The sequence below is a fragment of the Notolepis coatsorum genome, assembly GCF_963971535.1.
Source record: "Notolepis coatsorum genome assembly, chromosome: 9".
Taxonomy (NCBI): Eukaryota; Metazoa; Chordata; class Actinopteri; order Aulopiformes; family Paralepididae; genus Notolepis; species Notolepis coatsorum.
The window spans coordinates 140,261,930-140,280,915 of record NC_140173.1 but is presented as its reverse complement, the minus strand read 5'-3'; the positions used below and the strand labels follow the sequence as shown (position 1 = coordinate 140,280,915).

The window sequence follows — 18,986 nt, the reverse complement described above, 5'->3', positions numbered from 1 at the left end:
GCTATACCCTGGCCCAAATAAAACACACAATTTACGACAACCTTGTTTGAGTATTACTGAAGTGATGTATTCTTGAGATAAATTGTAAACTGTATCTAATAATAGTGACAAAATCACGTAAGTCAAATTCATGTTTAAAGGCTTTATTCATCTTACATCTGTGCAATTAATCACTGTCAGACTTGTCTGCTGTCCGGGCAAGATGAGCAGTGGAATGTTTATGTTACAAACAGATGCGGAATCAGCTGCTTGTATTTGCATTCCAAAGGGGGAGGAGAGCTCAAGCCTATAGTATTTTAACACCTTGGCAGTCAGGTGTGAACAATAGCTCTTATGTCCACCCCTAACCCCCCCCCATTGGATTTGGATTAGCTGTCATCTGTCACAGATTTATGGATTATTTTATAGAATAGAGGCAGCGTGTTCTGAAATAGGTTTCAACTAGTGCGCAATGAATGAATCTTAAACCACTCAACATATGTGATTATAAAAGAGCTGCGAGCTACAGCGCGAATGCACTCGCAGATCGAGACAGTTTTCTCATGTTGCAAATTACAATAAAGTAATGATATATATATAAATTATATAATTTCGTTTTTCGTTTATTTTTCTAGGTGAAGATAATTAGCATTTGAGCATTTGAGCGTTTGAGTTTGGTAAATAAATGCATTGCTTTTTCTCCGTGCTAGGCTTGATATAATTAATTGAGTTGCAAACAAAAGGCTTTCAGAATATTTCGATTTTTTTATCATAAAATTCAGATGATAAATACAATGCTTGTAGATTCACGATGACAAGCAGAACGGCGCAATTTAACGGGCAGTTTCTATCCTCAATTTTCAATTCATATATTTAAATCTAGGGTTTGTGAAATAATATTTCATGATGATCTTGTGTCTTCGTTTGGGAAATATAATTTTTGGAAAGTTGTGCTTCAATCAGCGATGTATCTCGGCTGCTCCCCTACATTTTCAAACGCCTAGAGAAAGGTTGTCTTAACTTCATCCTCATAAGCTATGAATGTCAAATTGATATAAATATTATTCATGTGTGCTATGTATTTCGAGACCTATATCTGAAGCGCTGCGGCTGTCCATCAACGCTGCAAATCGGGATCAGTTCTGTCAGGCTTTTACGCCTCCTGGTGGCATATAACAGAACAGCAATCAACCTCAAAATCAACCCCGTCGGCACTGCGGTAGAATGGTAGACAATCCTAATGGGCGTAGCTGGGGGGGGGTCGTTTAGGATGATTCCAAGGGCCCAGCAATTTTTTTTTTCTTTTTTTTTTTTTTTACTAGACATCACTCAGGTGTATTATTGATGCTCTCATTGATACTATGTTTGTTTCTGAAGTGTGTGTGTGTGTGTGTGTGTGTGTGTGTGTGTGTGTGTGGTGTGCGTGTGTGTGTGTGTGTGTGTGTGTGTGTGTGTGTGTGTGTGTGTGTGTGAGATATATAGAGAGAGAGGGGGGGGCTTTGGTAAACTATTGCATTGGTCCATTCATTGAAGATGAACGCAATGCGACATCCTTTACTAGGCTCACCCACCAACAGTGCAGGTGCTGAACTGCTGATCCGAATGTGGTAAAAACCATATTATGCGTTTTCATCAATAAAAAAATGGCCAAAAAAAATTCCTTGCTTGCGCGCGCTCGCATTCACTGGGGGCCTAGAAATACATTCTTTCATGGGGCCCAGAATCTGGAGCTACACCCCTGGCTGTAACTGTAGATGTGGAAAGTCTGAAAAGACCACAGTGGTTTCATTCAGACTTCATCCCCGGAGATCGTCTCTGTTTTTAACTGATTTCATGTTCATAGGTCATCTCTGCCCAGTGACTCTCGGAGTCATATTTTCTAGTCAACATGGATGTCAGTGGGAATGGTGTTTAGTACTGTAGGCTGAGATCAGTGTGAATGGTGTTTAGTAAAGTGCTGTAGGCTGAGATCAGTGTGAATGGTGTTTAGTACTGTAGGCTGAGATCAGTGTGAATGGTGTTTAGTACTGTAGGCTGAGATCAGTGTGAATGGTGTTTAGTACTGTAGGCTGAGATCAGTGTGAATGGTGTTTAGTACTGTAGGCTGAGATCAGTGTGAATGGTGTTTAGTACTGTAGGCTGAGATCAGTGTGAATGGTGTTTAGTACTGTAGGCTGAGATCAGTGTGAATGGTGTTTAGTACTGTAGGCTGAGATCAGTGTGAATGGTGTTTAGTACTGTAGGCTGAGATCAGTGTGAATGGTGTTTAGTACTGTAGGCTGAGATCAGTGTGAATGGTGTTTAGTACTGTAGGCTGAGATCAGTGTGAATGGTGTTAGTACTGTAGGCTGAGATCAGTGTGAATGGTGTTTAGTACTGTAGGCTGAGATCAGTGTGAATGGTGTTTAGTACTGAGCTGAGATCAGTGTGAATGGTGTTTAGTACTGTAGGCTGAGATCAGTGTGAATGGTGTTAGTACTGTAGGCTGAGATCAGTGTGAATGGTGTTTAGTAAAGTACTGTAGGCTGAGATCAGTGTGAATGGTGTTTAGTAAAGTACTGTAGGCTGAGATCAGTGTGAATGGTGTTTAGTAAGTACTGTAGGCTGAGATCAGTGTGAATGGTGTTTAGTAAGCTAGGCCGAGATCTACTTCGAGACACACTGTCTATACTGTACACCTAACGCAAGATGAGCTAAATAAAGAGACAATGTCAAAATTACAACGGTATATGCTCCTTTAAACTCTGCGAGAACACAACACTAGACGACAGCAGAGGGTTCTGGAGAGAGAGAGCCTCTGATACCTCATCAGAAAACGGGGCGGTGACTCTACATGGTCAGCGAGTGTCTTGTCCCTGAGGCCTGAGGCCAGCCGAGTGTCTGGAGAGAAGAGGCCATGGAACGAGATTGACGTGTGACAGCTGGCAGAGCAGACCCTGACGTTAAAGGTGTTCTTTTTAAAAAAAAACTCTGTCTCCCTCCCCCCTCTCCTCTCTCTCTCCTCTCTCTCTCTCTCTGTCTCTCCCCCCCCCTCTCTCTCTCTGTCTCTCTATCTGTCTCTCTGTCTCTCTCTCTCTCTCTCTCTCTCTCTCTCTCTCTATCTGTCTCTCTCCCCCCTCTCTCTCTCTCTCCCCCCCTATCTCTCTCTCTATGTCTCTCTATCTGTCTCTATCTGTCTTACTTCTCTCTCTCTCTCTCTCTCTCTCTCTCTCTCTCTTCTCTCTCTCTCTCTCTCTCTCTCTCTCTCTCTCTCTCTCTCTCTCTCTCTCTTCTCTCTCTCTCTCTCTCTCTCTCTCTCTCTCCTCTCTCTCTCTCTCCCCCCTCTCTCTCTGTCTCTCCCTCTCTCTATCTCTCTCTCTCTCTCTCTCTCTCTCTCTCTCTCTCCCTCTCCTCTCCTCCTCCCTCCCTCCCTCCCTCCCTCCCTCCTCTCTCTCTCTCTCTCTCTCCTCCCTCCTCCCTCCCTCCCTCCCTCCCTCCCTCCCTCCCTCTCCCTCCCTCCCTCCTCCCTCCCTCTCTCTATCTCCCTCTCTCTCCCTCCCTCCATCTCCCTCTCTCTCTCCTCCCCTCTCTCTCTCTCCCCCCCCCCCTCTCTCTCCTCTCCCTCTCCCTCCTCCTCCCTCCCTCCCTCCCTCCCTCCCTCCTCCCTCCCTCCCTCCCTCCCTCTCTCCTCTCTCCTCCTCCTCCTCCCCTGCAGGGCGTCCCTGTGGAGCTCTTGCGTGGTCCTACCTCTCCTGGCTCTGACCTGGATGTCGGCGGTGTTGGCCATGACGGACAAGCGCTCCATCCTGTTTCAGATCCTGTTCGCCGTCTTCGACTCGCTGCAGGGCTTTGTCATCGTGATGGTCCACTGCATCCTGCGGAGAGAGGTGCGCTCTTCTGTTTACTGTCCTTCATCCTTCAATTAACCGCCTCGCTCCCTTCCTCTCTTTTCAATGCTCTTTTTGTTCCAGTCTCATCTGGCCCCCGTTTTATTATTGTTTAGTGCAGTGGTTCTCAAACTTTTTACACCAAGTACCACCTGAGAACGTAGCTGGCTCTCCAAGTACCACCATATGACCGGCAGACCGGCGTTAAAGTACAGTCTATTCAGCTATGCACAGTTCATGCAGGAGGCAAATGTATTCCTAATACCATTATTTATTGTTAACTTTTGTCAGACACAGCCACAATGTACAAAGGGTTAGCACTAGAACTAGTAAACGCTTCCACACAACTCATCCAATGCAAGGGGCATTGAGAACATAATAACTAACATTCTCACATAGCAAGTGAGAAAATTAAGAACAACTGTATTTCAGCAAATGTACTTAATTCTCTCTCTATCTCTCTCTCTCTCTCTCTCTCTCTCTCTCCTCTCTCTCTCTCTCTCACACAGCAAGCAATTGTCCGTCATTCTCTCTCTCTCACACACACACACACACACACACACACACACACACACACACACACACACACACACACACACACACACACACACACACACACACACATTTTGTTACAAAAATGTCCTGCATTCTGGTGCAGGAATCTTTGAAATTTTACCCTTTAAATGCCAGTGTTTGTGATGGGCATCACAAATTATTGTAAAAAGAAAAGAAAACACATATTCAATACATGTTTGAATGTTTACCCTTTAAATGCCAGTTTGTGTGATGGCATCACAAATTATTGTTAAAAAAAACACAAAAAAAGTAAATATTTTCAATATATCAAATGCAAAGTACATTTTTCTGGGGGGGATTATTACAGGCTAGGCATGTGTCAATGATTAGCAGCAACACAGATTTTGATGGATTTTTGTAATGTCAGATTTAACACCAATCTTTTCAGAAAAGTGGGAGTACTTCATTTTTTATCTGACATTACAAAAAATCTAAAAATAAATGGTTTTGATCAGGGCTGAAGTTGAATTAAAGATTTATGACTGTTTAGACTGCATTACTCTCTGTCACAGTGATCTCCTGGTTGTTCCCCACTTAGGTTATCTAACTATCGCGCCGCCGCAACCAGAAACACTGGCCTGGCCTGCTTCTAAGTTCAGTGGCCTGACAAAAAGGATTTTTTTTTTTTTTTTTTGCTTTTTTGTAAATGTTTTCAAGTACCACCAGCAGTACCACCAAGTACCACTAGTGGTACGCGTACCACAGTTTGAGAACCACTGGTTTAGTGGTATTGTTACTTTATTTAAACTCGGGAGACATTGAGGGAGACCCTAATTTGCAACGGTGCAGAGTGTACAGAGGATTACATGCACCAGGACACACACAATCAATTTAAAACAATAGATCAATCATAAATACATCTGAAAATAAGTCTGAAAATGATTGTTATTAATAATAATAATAATAATAATAATAATAATAATAATAATAATAATAATAATAATAATAATAATAATAATAATAATAATAATAATAATAATAATAATAATAATAATAATAATAATAATAATAACAATAATAATAATACAGTTCATAAGCAAGAGCAAATAGCAGAACAAACTGAAACGAAAACATTCAAAAGAAACAAGAGTGCCAAGATTAGTTCTATAGAATCTGAAGAACTAGACAATCATCACCAGTAATACAGATTATCATAAAGAATACAGGGGTAGCATCACCAGTAATAAACTTTATCATAAAGAACACAGTGGTGAGTGTTGTAGCATCACCAGTAATAATCCATATCATAAAGATCACAGTGGTGAGTGTTGTAGCATCACCAGTAATAAACATTATCATAAAGAATACAGGGGTAGCATCACCAGCAGGCCACGTGAGCGGATAGGCGCGGGCGTGAAATCCGCTCTTCGCTCTAGACGGCTTGTTCCGCTCCGCTAATCGCTCATGTTGACCCCGCCCCCAAGTCGCTCTCCGCTCGTTCACCGCTCACCTTGAATCGAGCGCTCCCCGCTCCACATCGCTCGGCAGATTTTTTTTATTTTTTTTGGAGCATGGTGTAAATTAGCTCAAACTACAACAGTCTACACCCCCTTAACAATTGTTTGTATTGAGCCGTATTGTAATTGTACCCATTCTGCAATGTTAAATAACGTTGTTTATCCATTCACTAGCTCTATTAAGCGATGATAGCTAGCCTAGCCACAATGCTATGGTCGCTGCCATTAACGTTAGCATGTAAGCTAACAACAACAACAATGGCGTCATATACTTTTTCTAACAGGATGTGAGTGACGGTTCACCCTTCTCATTGGTTGAAAATGGCCTTCATGTTTGTACATCGCCATCTGTTGCTTTGGCATTGTACTACATGTATATTACATCAGTGTTAAACCACTGTGAGCGGCCCGGAGTGGATTGGAGCGGAGGAGAACTCTCGCTCCGGACGTCGCGCCGACCCATTTTAAAACCCACTCCGTCGCTCACGTCAAAACCGCCCGCTCCGCTCCCCGCGCCGCGCCGCTCACGTGCACTGATCACCAGTAATAAACATTATCATAAAGAACACAGTGGTGAGTGTTGTAGCATCACCAGTAATAATCCATATCATAAAGAACACAGTGGTGAGTGTTGTAGCATCACCAGTAATAAACCTCAGGGCTCAGTGGTAAACAGAGTCCAAAGGCCTGAGTGTGGAGTCTGTTATGAGGGTAGAGTTCATCGTCGTCGCTGTACGTTAGTCATGTTGTCACATTAGCACAATGTTGTCATGTGATTTCAGCTACGCTGTGAACTGGAAAGTAAAAAGGCGTTACAACATTCTTATGCTTCATACTATTTCTACCCAAGCTTGGGATGCGTGACTTAAACTTCCCACACAATTATGTTAGGGCCAGGGAAGAAATATATAGAAAGAATCTTTATTGAGTAAGTTCATTTGAATCAAATAGATGTTTCAGTGGATGTGTGAAGACGGTATTTATAGCCCGTCTCCCATCCTGCAGACGTCTCTAGTTTGTCTCCCGTCCTGCAGACGTCTCTAGTTAGTTTCCCATCCTGCAGACGTCTCTAGTTAGTTTCCCATCCTGCAGACATCTCTAGTTTGTCACCCGTCCTGCAGACGTCTCTAGTTAGTTTCCCATCCTGCAGACGTCTCTAGTTTGTCTCCCGTCCTGCAGACGTCTCTAGTTTGTCTCCCGTCCTGCAGACGTCTCTAGTTAGTTTCCCATCCTGCAGACGTCTCTAGTTAGTTTCCCATCCTGCAGACATCTCTAGTTTGTCACCCGTCCTGCAGACGTCTCTAGTTAGTTTCCCATCCTGCAGACGTCTCTAGTTTGTCTCCCGTCCTGCAGACGTCTCTAGTTAGTCACCCGTCCTGCAGACATCTCTAGTTTGTCTCCCGTCCTGCAGACGTCTCTAGTTAGTCACCCGTCCTGCAGACATCTCTAGTTTGTCTCCCCCGTCCTGCAGACGTCTCTAGTTTGTCTCCCGTCCTGCAGACGTCTCTAGTTTGCCTCCCGTCCTGCAGACGTCTCTAGTTTGTCTCCCGTCCTGCAGACGTCTCTAGTTAGTCACCCGTCCTGCAGACGTCTCTAGTTTGTCTCCCGTCCTGCAGACGTCTCTAGTTTGTCTCCTGTCCTGCAGACGTCTCTAGTTAGTCACCCGTCCTGCAGACGTCTCTAGTTTGTCTCCCGTCCTGCAGACGTCTCTAGTTTGTCTCCCGTCCTGCAGACGTCTCTAGTTTGTCTCCCGTCCTGCAGACGTCTCTAGTTTGTCTCACGTCCTGCAGACGTCTCTAGTTTGTCTCCCGTCCTGCAGACGTCTCTAGTTTGTCTCCCATCCTGCAGATGTCTCTAGTTTGTCTCCCGTCCTGCAGACGTCTCTAGTTTGTCTCCCGTCCTGCAGACGTCTCTAGTTAGTCACCCGTCCTGCAGACGTCTCTAGTTTGTCTCCCGTCCTGCAGACGTCTCTAGTTTGTCTCCCGTCCTGCAGACGTCTCTAGTTTGCTTTGCGCCGAGTTTCTGCTGAACTACTATAGACTCAGTTCATCAAATTACATGTTTTTGACAACAATGCCAGGTGCATGATGAATTGAAAATGGGGGACCCTGATGTAAACAAGATGAAAGTCTTTCTCTGGTCTGCATCCCCTTAACAATTGTGTCAAGTCAAGTCAAGTCAGTTTTATTTGTATAGCACATTTCCAGGCAGCGGCAGCTGACACCAAAGTGCTTCACAAGCAAGTTGATAAAAACAAAATAGTGTGAGGCAAGGTATAAGATTTGTTTGTAACAATTGTGTGTATTGAGCCGTACTGTATTGTACCCATTCTGCTGTTAATACAATTTTCAATCAATCTGCTCCCCTGAAAGCAGCACCATCAAGCCTAATTCAATCAATATCGAAACTAATTGAATGGAATTGGGACTTTGTGAATCCAAATCAAATCAAATCAGGTAATCAGCCCAGCCCTCTTCTGGGTTTGTGAGGTTTTGCCCGCTGCTCACTACCTTTTCTCTGTCTTCTTTAAGCCTACTGTTAGGAATTCCCTATTCTCTGTCTTCTTTAAGCCTACTGTTAGGAATTCCCTATTCTCTGTCTTCTTTAAGCCTACTGTTAGGAATTCCCTACTCACTCTCTCTAGCCCCCACCCTCTCGTTCCTTACCCTTAGTGGCCACACCTGTTTGATATTCTATTATCTCTCGCACCTGTGGTGGCAGGCTAATTAGTCCCCCTGTGGGCTTTAAATACCAGGGCGCTTCCCCTCGTTTTGGCGTGGGGTCGTGTTGTATACTTGCCGAGTCATATTCTCTAAACATCTAGACTCTTTCGGGAGATCCTCTGTCTGCCTATGCTGTTCCATTCTCCGGCGTCGAGATGTTTGCTCCAGCCTTCGCCTGCTGTCGCCGTTGCCTGAGAGTGGGACTGGTCTGCGCTCCCTAGACTTCCACGGGAGGCATCCCAGTCATCCACTTCAGACCCCCCGCGCAGCTGTCGTCCTGACGCACATCCAGACCAGCGCAGACGCTCTCCAGTCCACAGCGCGCAACGCGCATCTTCCAAGGACGCTCGAGCTTGGCACGCTCTCCAGACCAGCGCGCAACGCGCATCTTCCAGACCTTCGAGCTTGGCACGCTCCTCCGTACCAGCGCGCAACGCGCATCTTCCAAGGACGCTCGAGCTTGGCACGCTCTCCAGACCAGCGCGCAACGCGCATCTTCCAGACCTTCGAGCTTGGCACGCTCCTCCGTACCAGCGCACTGACGCGCATCTTCCAGACCTTCGAGCTTGGCACGCTCCTCCGTACCGGCGCACAGACGCGCATCTTCCAGACCTTCGTGCTTGGCACACTCCTCCTGGCAGACGCACCCCGATGCGTCTCTCTGTTCCGACGCGCACACCAAGGTGTGGCGCGCACTCTGTTCCTCGGCTCCGACAGTGGCTACCCGGTGGACGACATCCTCGCCACCGCCACTGTTCCAGCTCCCTGTTCCGACGCGCACACCAAGGTGTGGCGCGCACTCTGTTCCTCGGCTCCGACAGTGGCTACCCGGTGGACGACATCCTCGCCACCGCCACTGTTCCAGCTCCCTGTTCCGACGCGCACACCAAGGTGTGGCGCGCACTCTGTTCCTCGGCTCCGACAGTGGCTACCCGGTGGACGACATCCTCGCCACCGCCACTGTTCCAGCTCCCTGTTCCGACGCGCACACCAAGGTGTGGCGCGCACTCTGTTCCTCGGCTCCGACAGCGGCTACCCGGTGGACGATGCCCTCGTCACCGCCACTGTTCCAGCACTCTGTTCCTCGGCTCCGACAGCGGCTACCCGGTGGACGATGCCCTCGTCACCGCCACTGTTCCAGCACTCTCTCCCTCGGCTCGGACAGCCAGCCGCCCCGGTGGCGATGCCTTCGTTCCCGTTGCTGTCCCTGTACCATTACGCATGCGCCTGGGTGAGTTTTGATTGTGATGTCACTCACCCAGCGTAGTGCCCTTGCCCCCGTTCCCGCTGCTGTCCCCGTACCTTTACGCATACGCCTGGGTGAGTTTTGATTGTGATGTCACTCACTCAGCGTAGTGCCCTTGCCCCCGTTCCCGCTGCTGTCCCCGTACCTTTACGCATACGCCTGGGTGAGTTTTGATTGTGATGTCACTCACTCAGCGTAGTGCCCTTGCCCCCGTTCCCGCTGCTGTCCCCGTACCTTTACGCATACGCCTGGGTGAGTTTTGATTGTGATGTCACTCACTCAGCGTAGTGCCCTTGCCCCCGTTCCCGCTGCTGCCCCTTTACCTTTACGCATACGCCTGGGTGAGTTTTGATTGTGATGTCACTCTCCCAGCGTATTGCCTCTGTTAGTTAGTTTGGACATTTCATCTCCCAGCGTATTGCCTCTGTTAGTTAGTTTGGACATTTCATCTCCCTGCGTATTGCCTCTGTTAGTTAGTTTGGACATTTCATCTCCCAGCGTAATGCCTCTGTTTTTGGTTCTCACTTAGAATAGTATTTTTGGACTTTACATCTCCCCCTGTGTGTTTGTCACACGAAGATATTATTACTTTGTTCACTTTGTTATTTGGACTGTTCTGCACCTGCTCTGTTTTTTCCCTTTTGTGCATTAACTCTCTCCTCTGTCCTGCAGAGCGGCCCAGATGTTTTCCCACCAGTCCCCAGTTCCTCCCTGTACCCCAGCCCGCCTCCGCGGGCCTCAGTCCCCTCTGTTCCCTAGTTCTCCCCTTTCTAGTTCCACCTAGTTCCTGTTCCCTAGTTCTCCCCTTTCTAGTTCCACCTAGTTCCTGTTCCCTAGTTCTCCCCTTTCTAGTTCCACCTAGTTCCTGGTCCCAAGTTCTCCCCTTCTAGTTCCACCTAGTTCCTGTTCCCTAGTTCTCCCCTTTCTAGTTCCACCTAGTTCCTTGTCCCTAGTTCCCCTAGTCCCCGTTTCTCCTGTTCCCTAGCTCTCCTAGTCCCTAGTCCTCTCTCCCTAGTTCTCCTTGTCCCTGGTTTACCTAGTCTCTAGTTCCTCTGTCCCAAGGCGTTCCCTTAACCTTCCCTTAGGCGTTCCCTTACTTTCCCTTAGTGTTCCCTTTTCCTGCCCGCCTCTTAAAGGCACCTTTCCTTCCCCTCATATTATATTCCTGTATTTGTGTTTCTCCCTTAAAGGGACAGTGCCCTTTTCCCTGTATTTCCCTGTTGTTCAATAAATATCTGTTTCTTGGCAAACCATCATACCTGTCTTGTGTTGTGCGATTGGGGTCGGTTACAAACCATAACAGTACGACCCCACCAAATCGACGACCCCAGCCAGCACAGACGGTGTATGTTGAGTTTGCCTTTTTTTTTTCTTGTTCCCTCTAGCTCCCCTGTTAGCCCTGTTAGCTCCCCTGTTAGCTTGTTAGTCTCCCCTCTAGCTTCCCTGTTAGCCCAGTTTAGCTTCCTTGTTAGTCCTGTTTAGCTCCCTTGTTAGCCTGTTACTCCCCTGTTTAGCTTGTTAGTCTCCCCGGTTAGCTCCCCTGGTTGCTTCCCGTTTTGCCCTGTTTGACCCCCCTGTAGCTAGCCATGCCCTGGCGGCTAACCCAGTCCCTCTGCATGGCCCCGGTCTGCTAGCTTGGCCCCGGCTGTTAGCACAGCCTCTATGTTAAATGCAGCCTTGCAGCTGGCATAGGCCCTGTAGCTAGCCAGGCCCAAGCAGCTAACCCGGTCCCTCTGCATGGCCTCCACTTTTTTGTGTAGTTTTTCCCACTGCTAGGACTGCCCTTTCAGCTAGCAAGGTCAGTTTATCTCACACAGCTAGGACTGTCCTTCCGGCTAGCTTGTGCTCTCATGCTGGTCCAGCCCTGTCTGCCAGCCTAGCTCCGGCAGCTAGCGCAGCCTCTATGTTGATGTAGCGGTACAGCTAGCATAGGCCCTGTAGCTATCAGTGCCCTGGCAGCTACCCTTTCCCTCTGCTAGCCTGGCTCCGGCAGCTTGCGCAGCCTCTATGTTGATGTAGCAGTACAGCTAGCATAGGCCCTGTAGCTATCAGTGCCCTGGCAGCTAACCTTCCCTCTGCTGGCCCTTTCCCGGTGCTTCCATGGTTACCCCTTAGCTACCCTGCTCGCCCCTCGGTTCCTCTAGACCAGTTCTCTTGCCCAGTTCGCTAGACTAGTTCTCTAGACCCAGTTCCTCTAGACCAGTTCCCCCAGTTGCCCCTCTGCTACCCTAGTTACCCCTCGGCGACCCTGTTTCGTTTGCTAGCCCCACTCTTGTGGTGGCTTCCCCTACTGGCTTGGCCAGTGCCTTTGTTTTTGTCTTGTTTTGCCCCCTGCCACTCTGTCTGTATTTGTTTTGGGTCGCCGGGTGGCTCCCGTTGGAGGGGGGGATACTGTGAGGTTTTGCCCGCTGCTCACTACCTTTTCTCTGTCTTCTTTAAGCCTACTGTTAGGAATTCCCTATTCTCTGTCTTCTTTAAGCCTACTGTTAGGAATTCCCTATTCTCTGTCTTCTTTAAGCCTACTGTTAGGAATTCCCTACTCACTCTCTCTAGCCCCCACCCTCTCGTTCCTTACCCTTAGTGGCCACACCTGTTTGATATTCTATTATCTCTCGCACCTGTGGTGGCAGGCTAATTAGTCCCCCTGTGGGCTTTAAATACCAGGGCGCTTCCCCTCGTTTTGGCGTGGGGTCGTGTTGTATACTTGCCGAGTCATATTCTCTAAACATCTAGACTCTTTCGGGAGATCCTCTGTCTGCCTATGCTGTTCCATTCTCCGGCGTCGAGATGTTTGCTCCAGCCTTCGCCTGCTGTCGCCGTTGCCTGAGAGTGGGACTGGTCTGCGCTCCCTAGACTTCCACGGGAGGCATCCCAGTCATCCACTTCAGACCCCCCGCGCAGCTGTCGTCCTGACGCACATCCAGACCAGCGCAGACGCTCTCCAGTCCACAGCGCGCAACGCGCATCTTCCAAGGACGCTCGAGCTTGGCACGCTCTCCAGACCAGCGCGCAACGCGCATCTTCCAGACCTTCGAGCTTGGCACGCTCCTCCGTACCAGCGCGCAACGCGCATCTTCCAAGGACGCTCGAGCTTGGCACGCTCTCCAGACCAGCGCGCAACGCGCATCTTCCAGACCTTCGAGCTTGGCACGCTCCTCCGTACCAGCGCACTGACGCGCATCTTCCAGACCTTCGAGCTTGGCACGCTCCTCCGTACCGGCGCACAGACGCGCATCTTCCAGACCTTCGTGCTTGGCACACTCCTCCTGGCAGACGCACCCCGATGCGTCTCTCTGTTCCGACGCGCACACCAAGGTGTGGCGCGCACTCTGTTCCTCGGCTCCGACAGTGGCTACCCGGTGGACGACATCCTCGCCACCGCCACTGTTCCAGCTCCCTGTTCCGACGCGCACACCAAGGTGTGGCGCGCACTCTGTTCCTCGGCTCCGACAGTGGCTACCCGGTGGACGACATCCTCGCCACCGCCACTGTTCCAGCTCCCTGTTCCGACGCGCACACCAAGGTGTGGCGCGCACTCTGTTCCTCGGCTCCGACAGTGGCTACCCGGTGGACGACATCCTCGCCACCGCCACTGTTCCAGCTCCCTGTTCCGACGCGCACACCAAGGTGTGGCGCGCACTCTGTTCCTCGGCTCCGACAGCGGCTACCCGGTGGACAATGCCCTCGTCACCGCCACTGTTCCAGCACTCTGTTCCTCGGCTCCGACAGCGGCTACCCGGTGGACGATGCCCTCGTCACCGCCACTGTTCCAGCACTCTCTCCCTCGGCTCGGACAGCCAGCCGCCCCGGTGGCGATGCCTTCGTTCCCGTTGCTGTCCCTGTACCATTACGCATGCGCCTGGGTGAGTTTTGATTGTGATGTCACTCACCCAGCGTAGTGCCCTTGCCCCCGTTCCCGCTGCTGTCCCCGTACCTTTACGCATACGCCTGGGTGAGTTTTGATTGTGATGTCACTCACTCAGCGTAGTGCCCTTGCCCCCGTTCCCGCTGCTGTCCCCGTACCTTTACGCATACGCCTGGGTGAGTTTTGATTGTGATGTCACTCACTCAGCGTAGTGCCCTTGCCCCCGTTCCCGCTGCTGTCCCCGTACCTTTACGCATACGCCTGGGTGAGTTTTGATTGTGATGTCACTCACTCAGCGTAGTGCCCTTGCCCCCGTTCCCGCTGCTGCCCCTTTACCTTTACGCATACGCCTGGGTGAGTTTTGATTGTGATGTCACTCTCCCAGCGTATTGCCTCTGTTAGTTAGTTTGGACATTTCATCTCCCAGCGTATTGCCTCTGTTAGTTAGTTTGGACATTTCATCTCCCTGCGTATTGCCTCTGTTAGTTAGTTTGGACATTTCATCTCCCAGCGTAATGCCTCTGTTTTTGGTTCTCACTTAGAATAGTATTTTTGGACTTTACATCTCCCCCTGTGTGTTTGTCACACGAAGATATTATTACTTTGTTCACTTTGTTATTTGGACTGTTCTGCACCTGCTCTGTTTTTTCCCTTTTGTGCATTAACTCTCTCCTCTGTCCTGCAGAGCGGCCCAGATGTTTTCCCACCAGTCCCCAGTTCCTCCCTGTACCCCAGCCCGCCTCCGCGGGCCTCAGTCCCCTCTGTTCCCTAGTTCTCCCCTTTCTAGTTCCACCTAGTTCCTGTTCCCTAGTTCTCCCCTTTCTAGTTCCACCTAGTTCCTGTTCCCTAGTTCTCCCCTTTCTAGTTCCACCTAGTTCCTGGTCCCAAGTTCTCCCCTTCTAGTTCCACCTAGTTCCTGTTCCCTAGTTCTCCCCTTTCTAGTTCCACCTAGTTCCTTGTCCCTAGTTCCCCTAGTCCCCGTTTCTCCTGTTCCCTAGCTCTCCTAGTCCCTAGTCCTCTCTCCCTAGTTCTCCTTGTCCCTGGTTTACCTAGTCTCTAGTTCCTCTGTCCCAAGGCGTTCCCTTAACCTTCCCTTAGGCGTTCCCTTACTTTCCCTTAGTGTTCCCTTTTCCTGCCCGCCTCTTAAAGGCACCTTTCCTTCCCCTCATATTATATTCCTGTATTTGTGTTTCTCCCTTAAAGGGACAGTGCCCTTTTCCCTGTATTTCCCTGTTGTTCAATAAATATCTGTTTCTTGGCAAACCATCATACCTGTCTTGTGTTGTGCGATTGGGGTCGGTTACAAACCATAACAGGGTTACTTCAAAGACCTTAATTCATGGGTCAGTAATCAGAAATGATATTACATGTTTTGTCACATGAGATGGTAGCCTACATATAGAGATAGAGAAGATAGAGAGAGAAGATAGAGAGAGAAGTTCAGCGTGGCTCAGTGATCACAGCGAATATTACCCCAAATATTATGGTGTAAAATGTTAGCACGCAACATTTAAATATTAGTGGCTGTTACAATGCAACATTTTGTTATTATTGGCTGTTAATGTTTAGCACTAGGTTTCTCAGAGTACTTATTGTATATATCAGTATAGTCTATATCAGTATAGTCTATATCAGCTATATCAGTATAGTCTATATCAGCTATATCGGTATAGTTTATATCAGTACAGTTTATATCAGCTATATCGGTATAGTCTATATCAGTATAGTTTATATCAGCTATATCGGTATAGTCTATATCAGTACAGTTTATATCAGCTATATCGGTATAGTCTATATCAGCTATATCTTTATAGTCTTTATCAGTACAGTTTATATCTATATCTATATCATAAAGCATTATGTAACATGATCAAACACAGAACTATCCTCTATCTTCCTCACCCTCTCCTATTCTCATCCCTAGGTCCAAGATGCGTTCAGATGCCGGCTTAGGAACTGCCAGGACCCAATCAGTGGTGACGGAACCGGCACCTTCCCTAATGGGCATGCTCAGATCATGGTAGGCACAGCACTTTGCCCCCTCCCTCCCACCCCCCGGTATGCACTGTGTATGTAGCCGTTTGGATGTTGTGTCATTTCAGAGGGAACTGTAATGTTTCCTGGTTATTTATGATTGGCCCACATACCTCCCTGCTCTCCATTGACCTTAATGTAACATGCACACATTGTGTAATCACTCATTCCTACGGTATTCTGCTTTAATATCGCCACCGGGCGAACCTTCCAAATAATGCTTTTGCTTTTTAAACTGCAATTACATGCAGCGTAGGACTGTGTTGAACCCCTTTAATAAACAACATCAATTATCTGTGGTTTATCTTGAATGTACTATATTGCTCAGGTTTGCCGTATGTCCTTCTAATTTCCCATGCCCCCACCCTCACAGAGGGGTAATAGACTACTGTTCTCTCAGCTGACCTTTTGTAATGGGACAACAATCTCTTGATCTACTGTAGCCCGACGCCACAGGCATCATGATCTGCCATTTGTATCCTAACGTCCCTCGGAACACCAGTCATGTTCAGCCTGGCAGAGTGGATGCAGGCAGGGCCTCCAGGTCAATACGTCATTAGCTGAGAGCACCACTTGCTTCAACGTTGCTGTTTTTCTTCTCCTTTTTTCGGGGGGTTTTAATGCTGCAATTGCACTTCTCACATGGGTATTTAATTGAGCAGACGGGAGCAGAGAGGGAGCAGGGGGAGAAACGGGACCATTAGCTTTGGCCTCCGTCCCGTGAAGCAGGGAGACGCAGCGCATAGCGAGAGGGAACGCTGGCAACGTGGACTCTTTCATGGGCAAACAGCAAAGACAGCAGATGTTGCGTTTCATTCTGTGTGTAGGGCTGCTCGATTATGACATCATAATCACCATTATTTAACACCATTACTCGTTGACTTTGTAAACGTGTCTTTTTAACAGTGGATTTCCTTCAACTTGAAATATAATTAGACTGAAAAACAAAAACATGGCTTGACTCAAAGTTCTTGACCTGGCTCAAAGTTCTTGACCTGGCTCAAAGTTCTTGACCTGGCTCAAAGTTCTTGACCTGGCTTAAAAACACGACCTGGCTCAAAGTTCTTGACCTGGTTCAAAGTTCTTGACCTGGCTTAAATACACGACCTGGCTCAAAGTTATTGACCTGGCTCAAAGTTCTTGACCTGGTACAAAGTTCTTGACCTGGTTCAAAGTTCTTGACCTGGCTTAAATACACGACCTGGCTCAAAGTTCTTGACCTGGCTCAAAGTTCTTGACCTGGTTCAAAGTTCTTGACCTGGTTCAAAGTTCTTGACCTGGTTCAAAGTTCTTGACCTGGCTCAAAGTTCTTGACCTGGCTTAAAAACATGACCTGGTTCAAAGTTCTTGACCTGGTTCAAAGTTCTTGACCTGGTTCAAAGTTCTTTACCTGGCTCAAAGTTCTTGACCTGGCTCAAAGTTCTTGACCTGGCTTAAAAACATGACCTGGCTCAAAGTTCTTGACCTGGCTCAAAGTTCTTGACCTGGCTTAAAAACATGACCTGGCTCAAAGTTCTTGACCTGGCTCAAAGTTCTTGACCTGGCTTAAAAACATGACCTGGCTCAAAGTTCTTGACCTGGCTCAAAGTTCTTGACCTGGCTTAAAAACACGACCTGGCTCAAAGTTCTTGACCTGGTTCAAAGTTCTTTACCTGGTTTAAAGATCTTGACCTGGCTCAAAGTTCTTGACCTGGCTTAAATACATAACCTGGTTAAAAAAAACATGACATATCTAAAATTGAGATATCTTGCTTCTATAATCATTGGAAGTCAAAATCTTAATTGAAAATAACATTTGATTAATTGCCCCCTGCCCCCTCCCTGCACATAATGAGCTCATATTGTAAGAATATGATTGTAAGAATTCTAGTCCAAATGCAGGTAGAATAAAAAAAAAAATTTACCCATCTTCAGATAATCAAGTGGTACTGAGAGTGAAGGGGCCTTGACACACTCTAATAAATAAAGGACACAATTATGCAAATGAAAGGGTGGATGAAGTGTATTGGCTCCGTTGTCGACTTGGCAACCGCATGAAGCGACGCACTCCCAGTGAGGAAGGTTCACAAGAGCAATTGTGCTCTTAAAGTTGCCAGGCCATATATGGGCGCTTCCCCTCCAACATATTACAGTACATGATTAGGTTCACTTTGTTGTCTGCCGACGTGTTTTTTTACACCTTGCTTGTCTCTCGCACTCCACAGACGGACTTCGAGAAAGACGTGGACATCGCCTGTCGATCAGGTAAAGAACAGATGGTCTGTAAACGAGGTGCTTACCCATTCCTGGTCCCTTTTTAAAGTCCCAGAAAAGGGGGGGGGGGGTTATTATGGGGTATTCCCTTCATTGTGCAGGATACGGTGTAACACGTTGTGAAAAATCACAATGTCTCCCTTTAACTGAAAAGCTAATAATTGGAGGTGCTTTACTTTACAGACCAGAGATGATTAAATTTGAATAACAACAGCCTTTTCTCTCTCTTATCATTGACCTGTAGCTCCTTTGTGATTGTAATTTTTCATGAACACAATCGACACGGTCACAGGGCGGATAGCAGGCCCGACTCTCTGCACCTCATTCCTGATTGATTCTGCGCTTTCCTATTGTTGTTGGAGGGATGCAGCGTTTTTTCTTTACGCAATCATTATTCAGTGTTAATCAGACGCGATTGAGTCCTTTCATCTGCCTCCTTCCTTTACCTTTGGGCCACATTCATTATTCATTAACGAGTCATGAATTGATTAACACGTGAAGTTGTTGTTTTTGTCCCTGTTTTTTTTTATTTATGTAAAGCACAAAGCTCATGGGGTGGTGGGGGGGGTTGGCGACAAGAAACTTGCTTCTGTTCATTCATCCATCGCACGACACAATCTATACGTGGTAAGGGGACGGTAAATTAGGAGCATGTAACTAGTAGTGGAACATGATCACACCACCAGGCCCTGGAGCCCTGTGTGTCCCTGTCAGAACATGCTTGATGAGCCCCGCGGTCTGAATGCATCTACTGGGACTCTACTAGACGTGATGATGACCATCACTCAGAGCTCTGTGAAGTAGAGCTTGTTAGAAAGCGAGAGGGGGGGGGGGGGAGAGGGAGAGAGGAAAAGAGAGATGAGGGAGATGGAGAGAGATGGGGGGAGATAGAGAGAGAGATGGAGAGATGGGGGGAGATAGAGAGAGAGGGAGGGAGGGAGAGTGACGGAGAGAGAGATATGGAGAGAGAGAGAGAGAGAGATGGGG

At 47.9% G+C, this 18,986-nt stretch overlaps 1 protein-coding gene across 1 annotated transcript in view; it reads left to right on the top strand.

Moving 5' to 3' along the window:
- Positions 1 to 18,986, top strand: part of LOC311234783 (adhesion G protein-coupled receptor B3-like) — a gene marked incomplete at both ends in the record, with an annotated part of 98,210 nt that overhangs the window by 68,237 nt on the left and 10,987 nt on the right. The window contains 2 exon segments of the mRNA XM_084322027.1: positions 3,674 to 3,845; positions 15,637 to 15,732. Of these exon segments, the coding sequence (XP_084178153.1) occupies positions 3,674 to 3,845; positions 15,637 to 15,732 (268 nt within the window).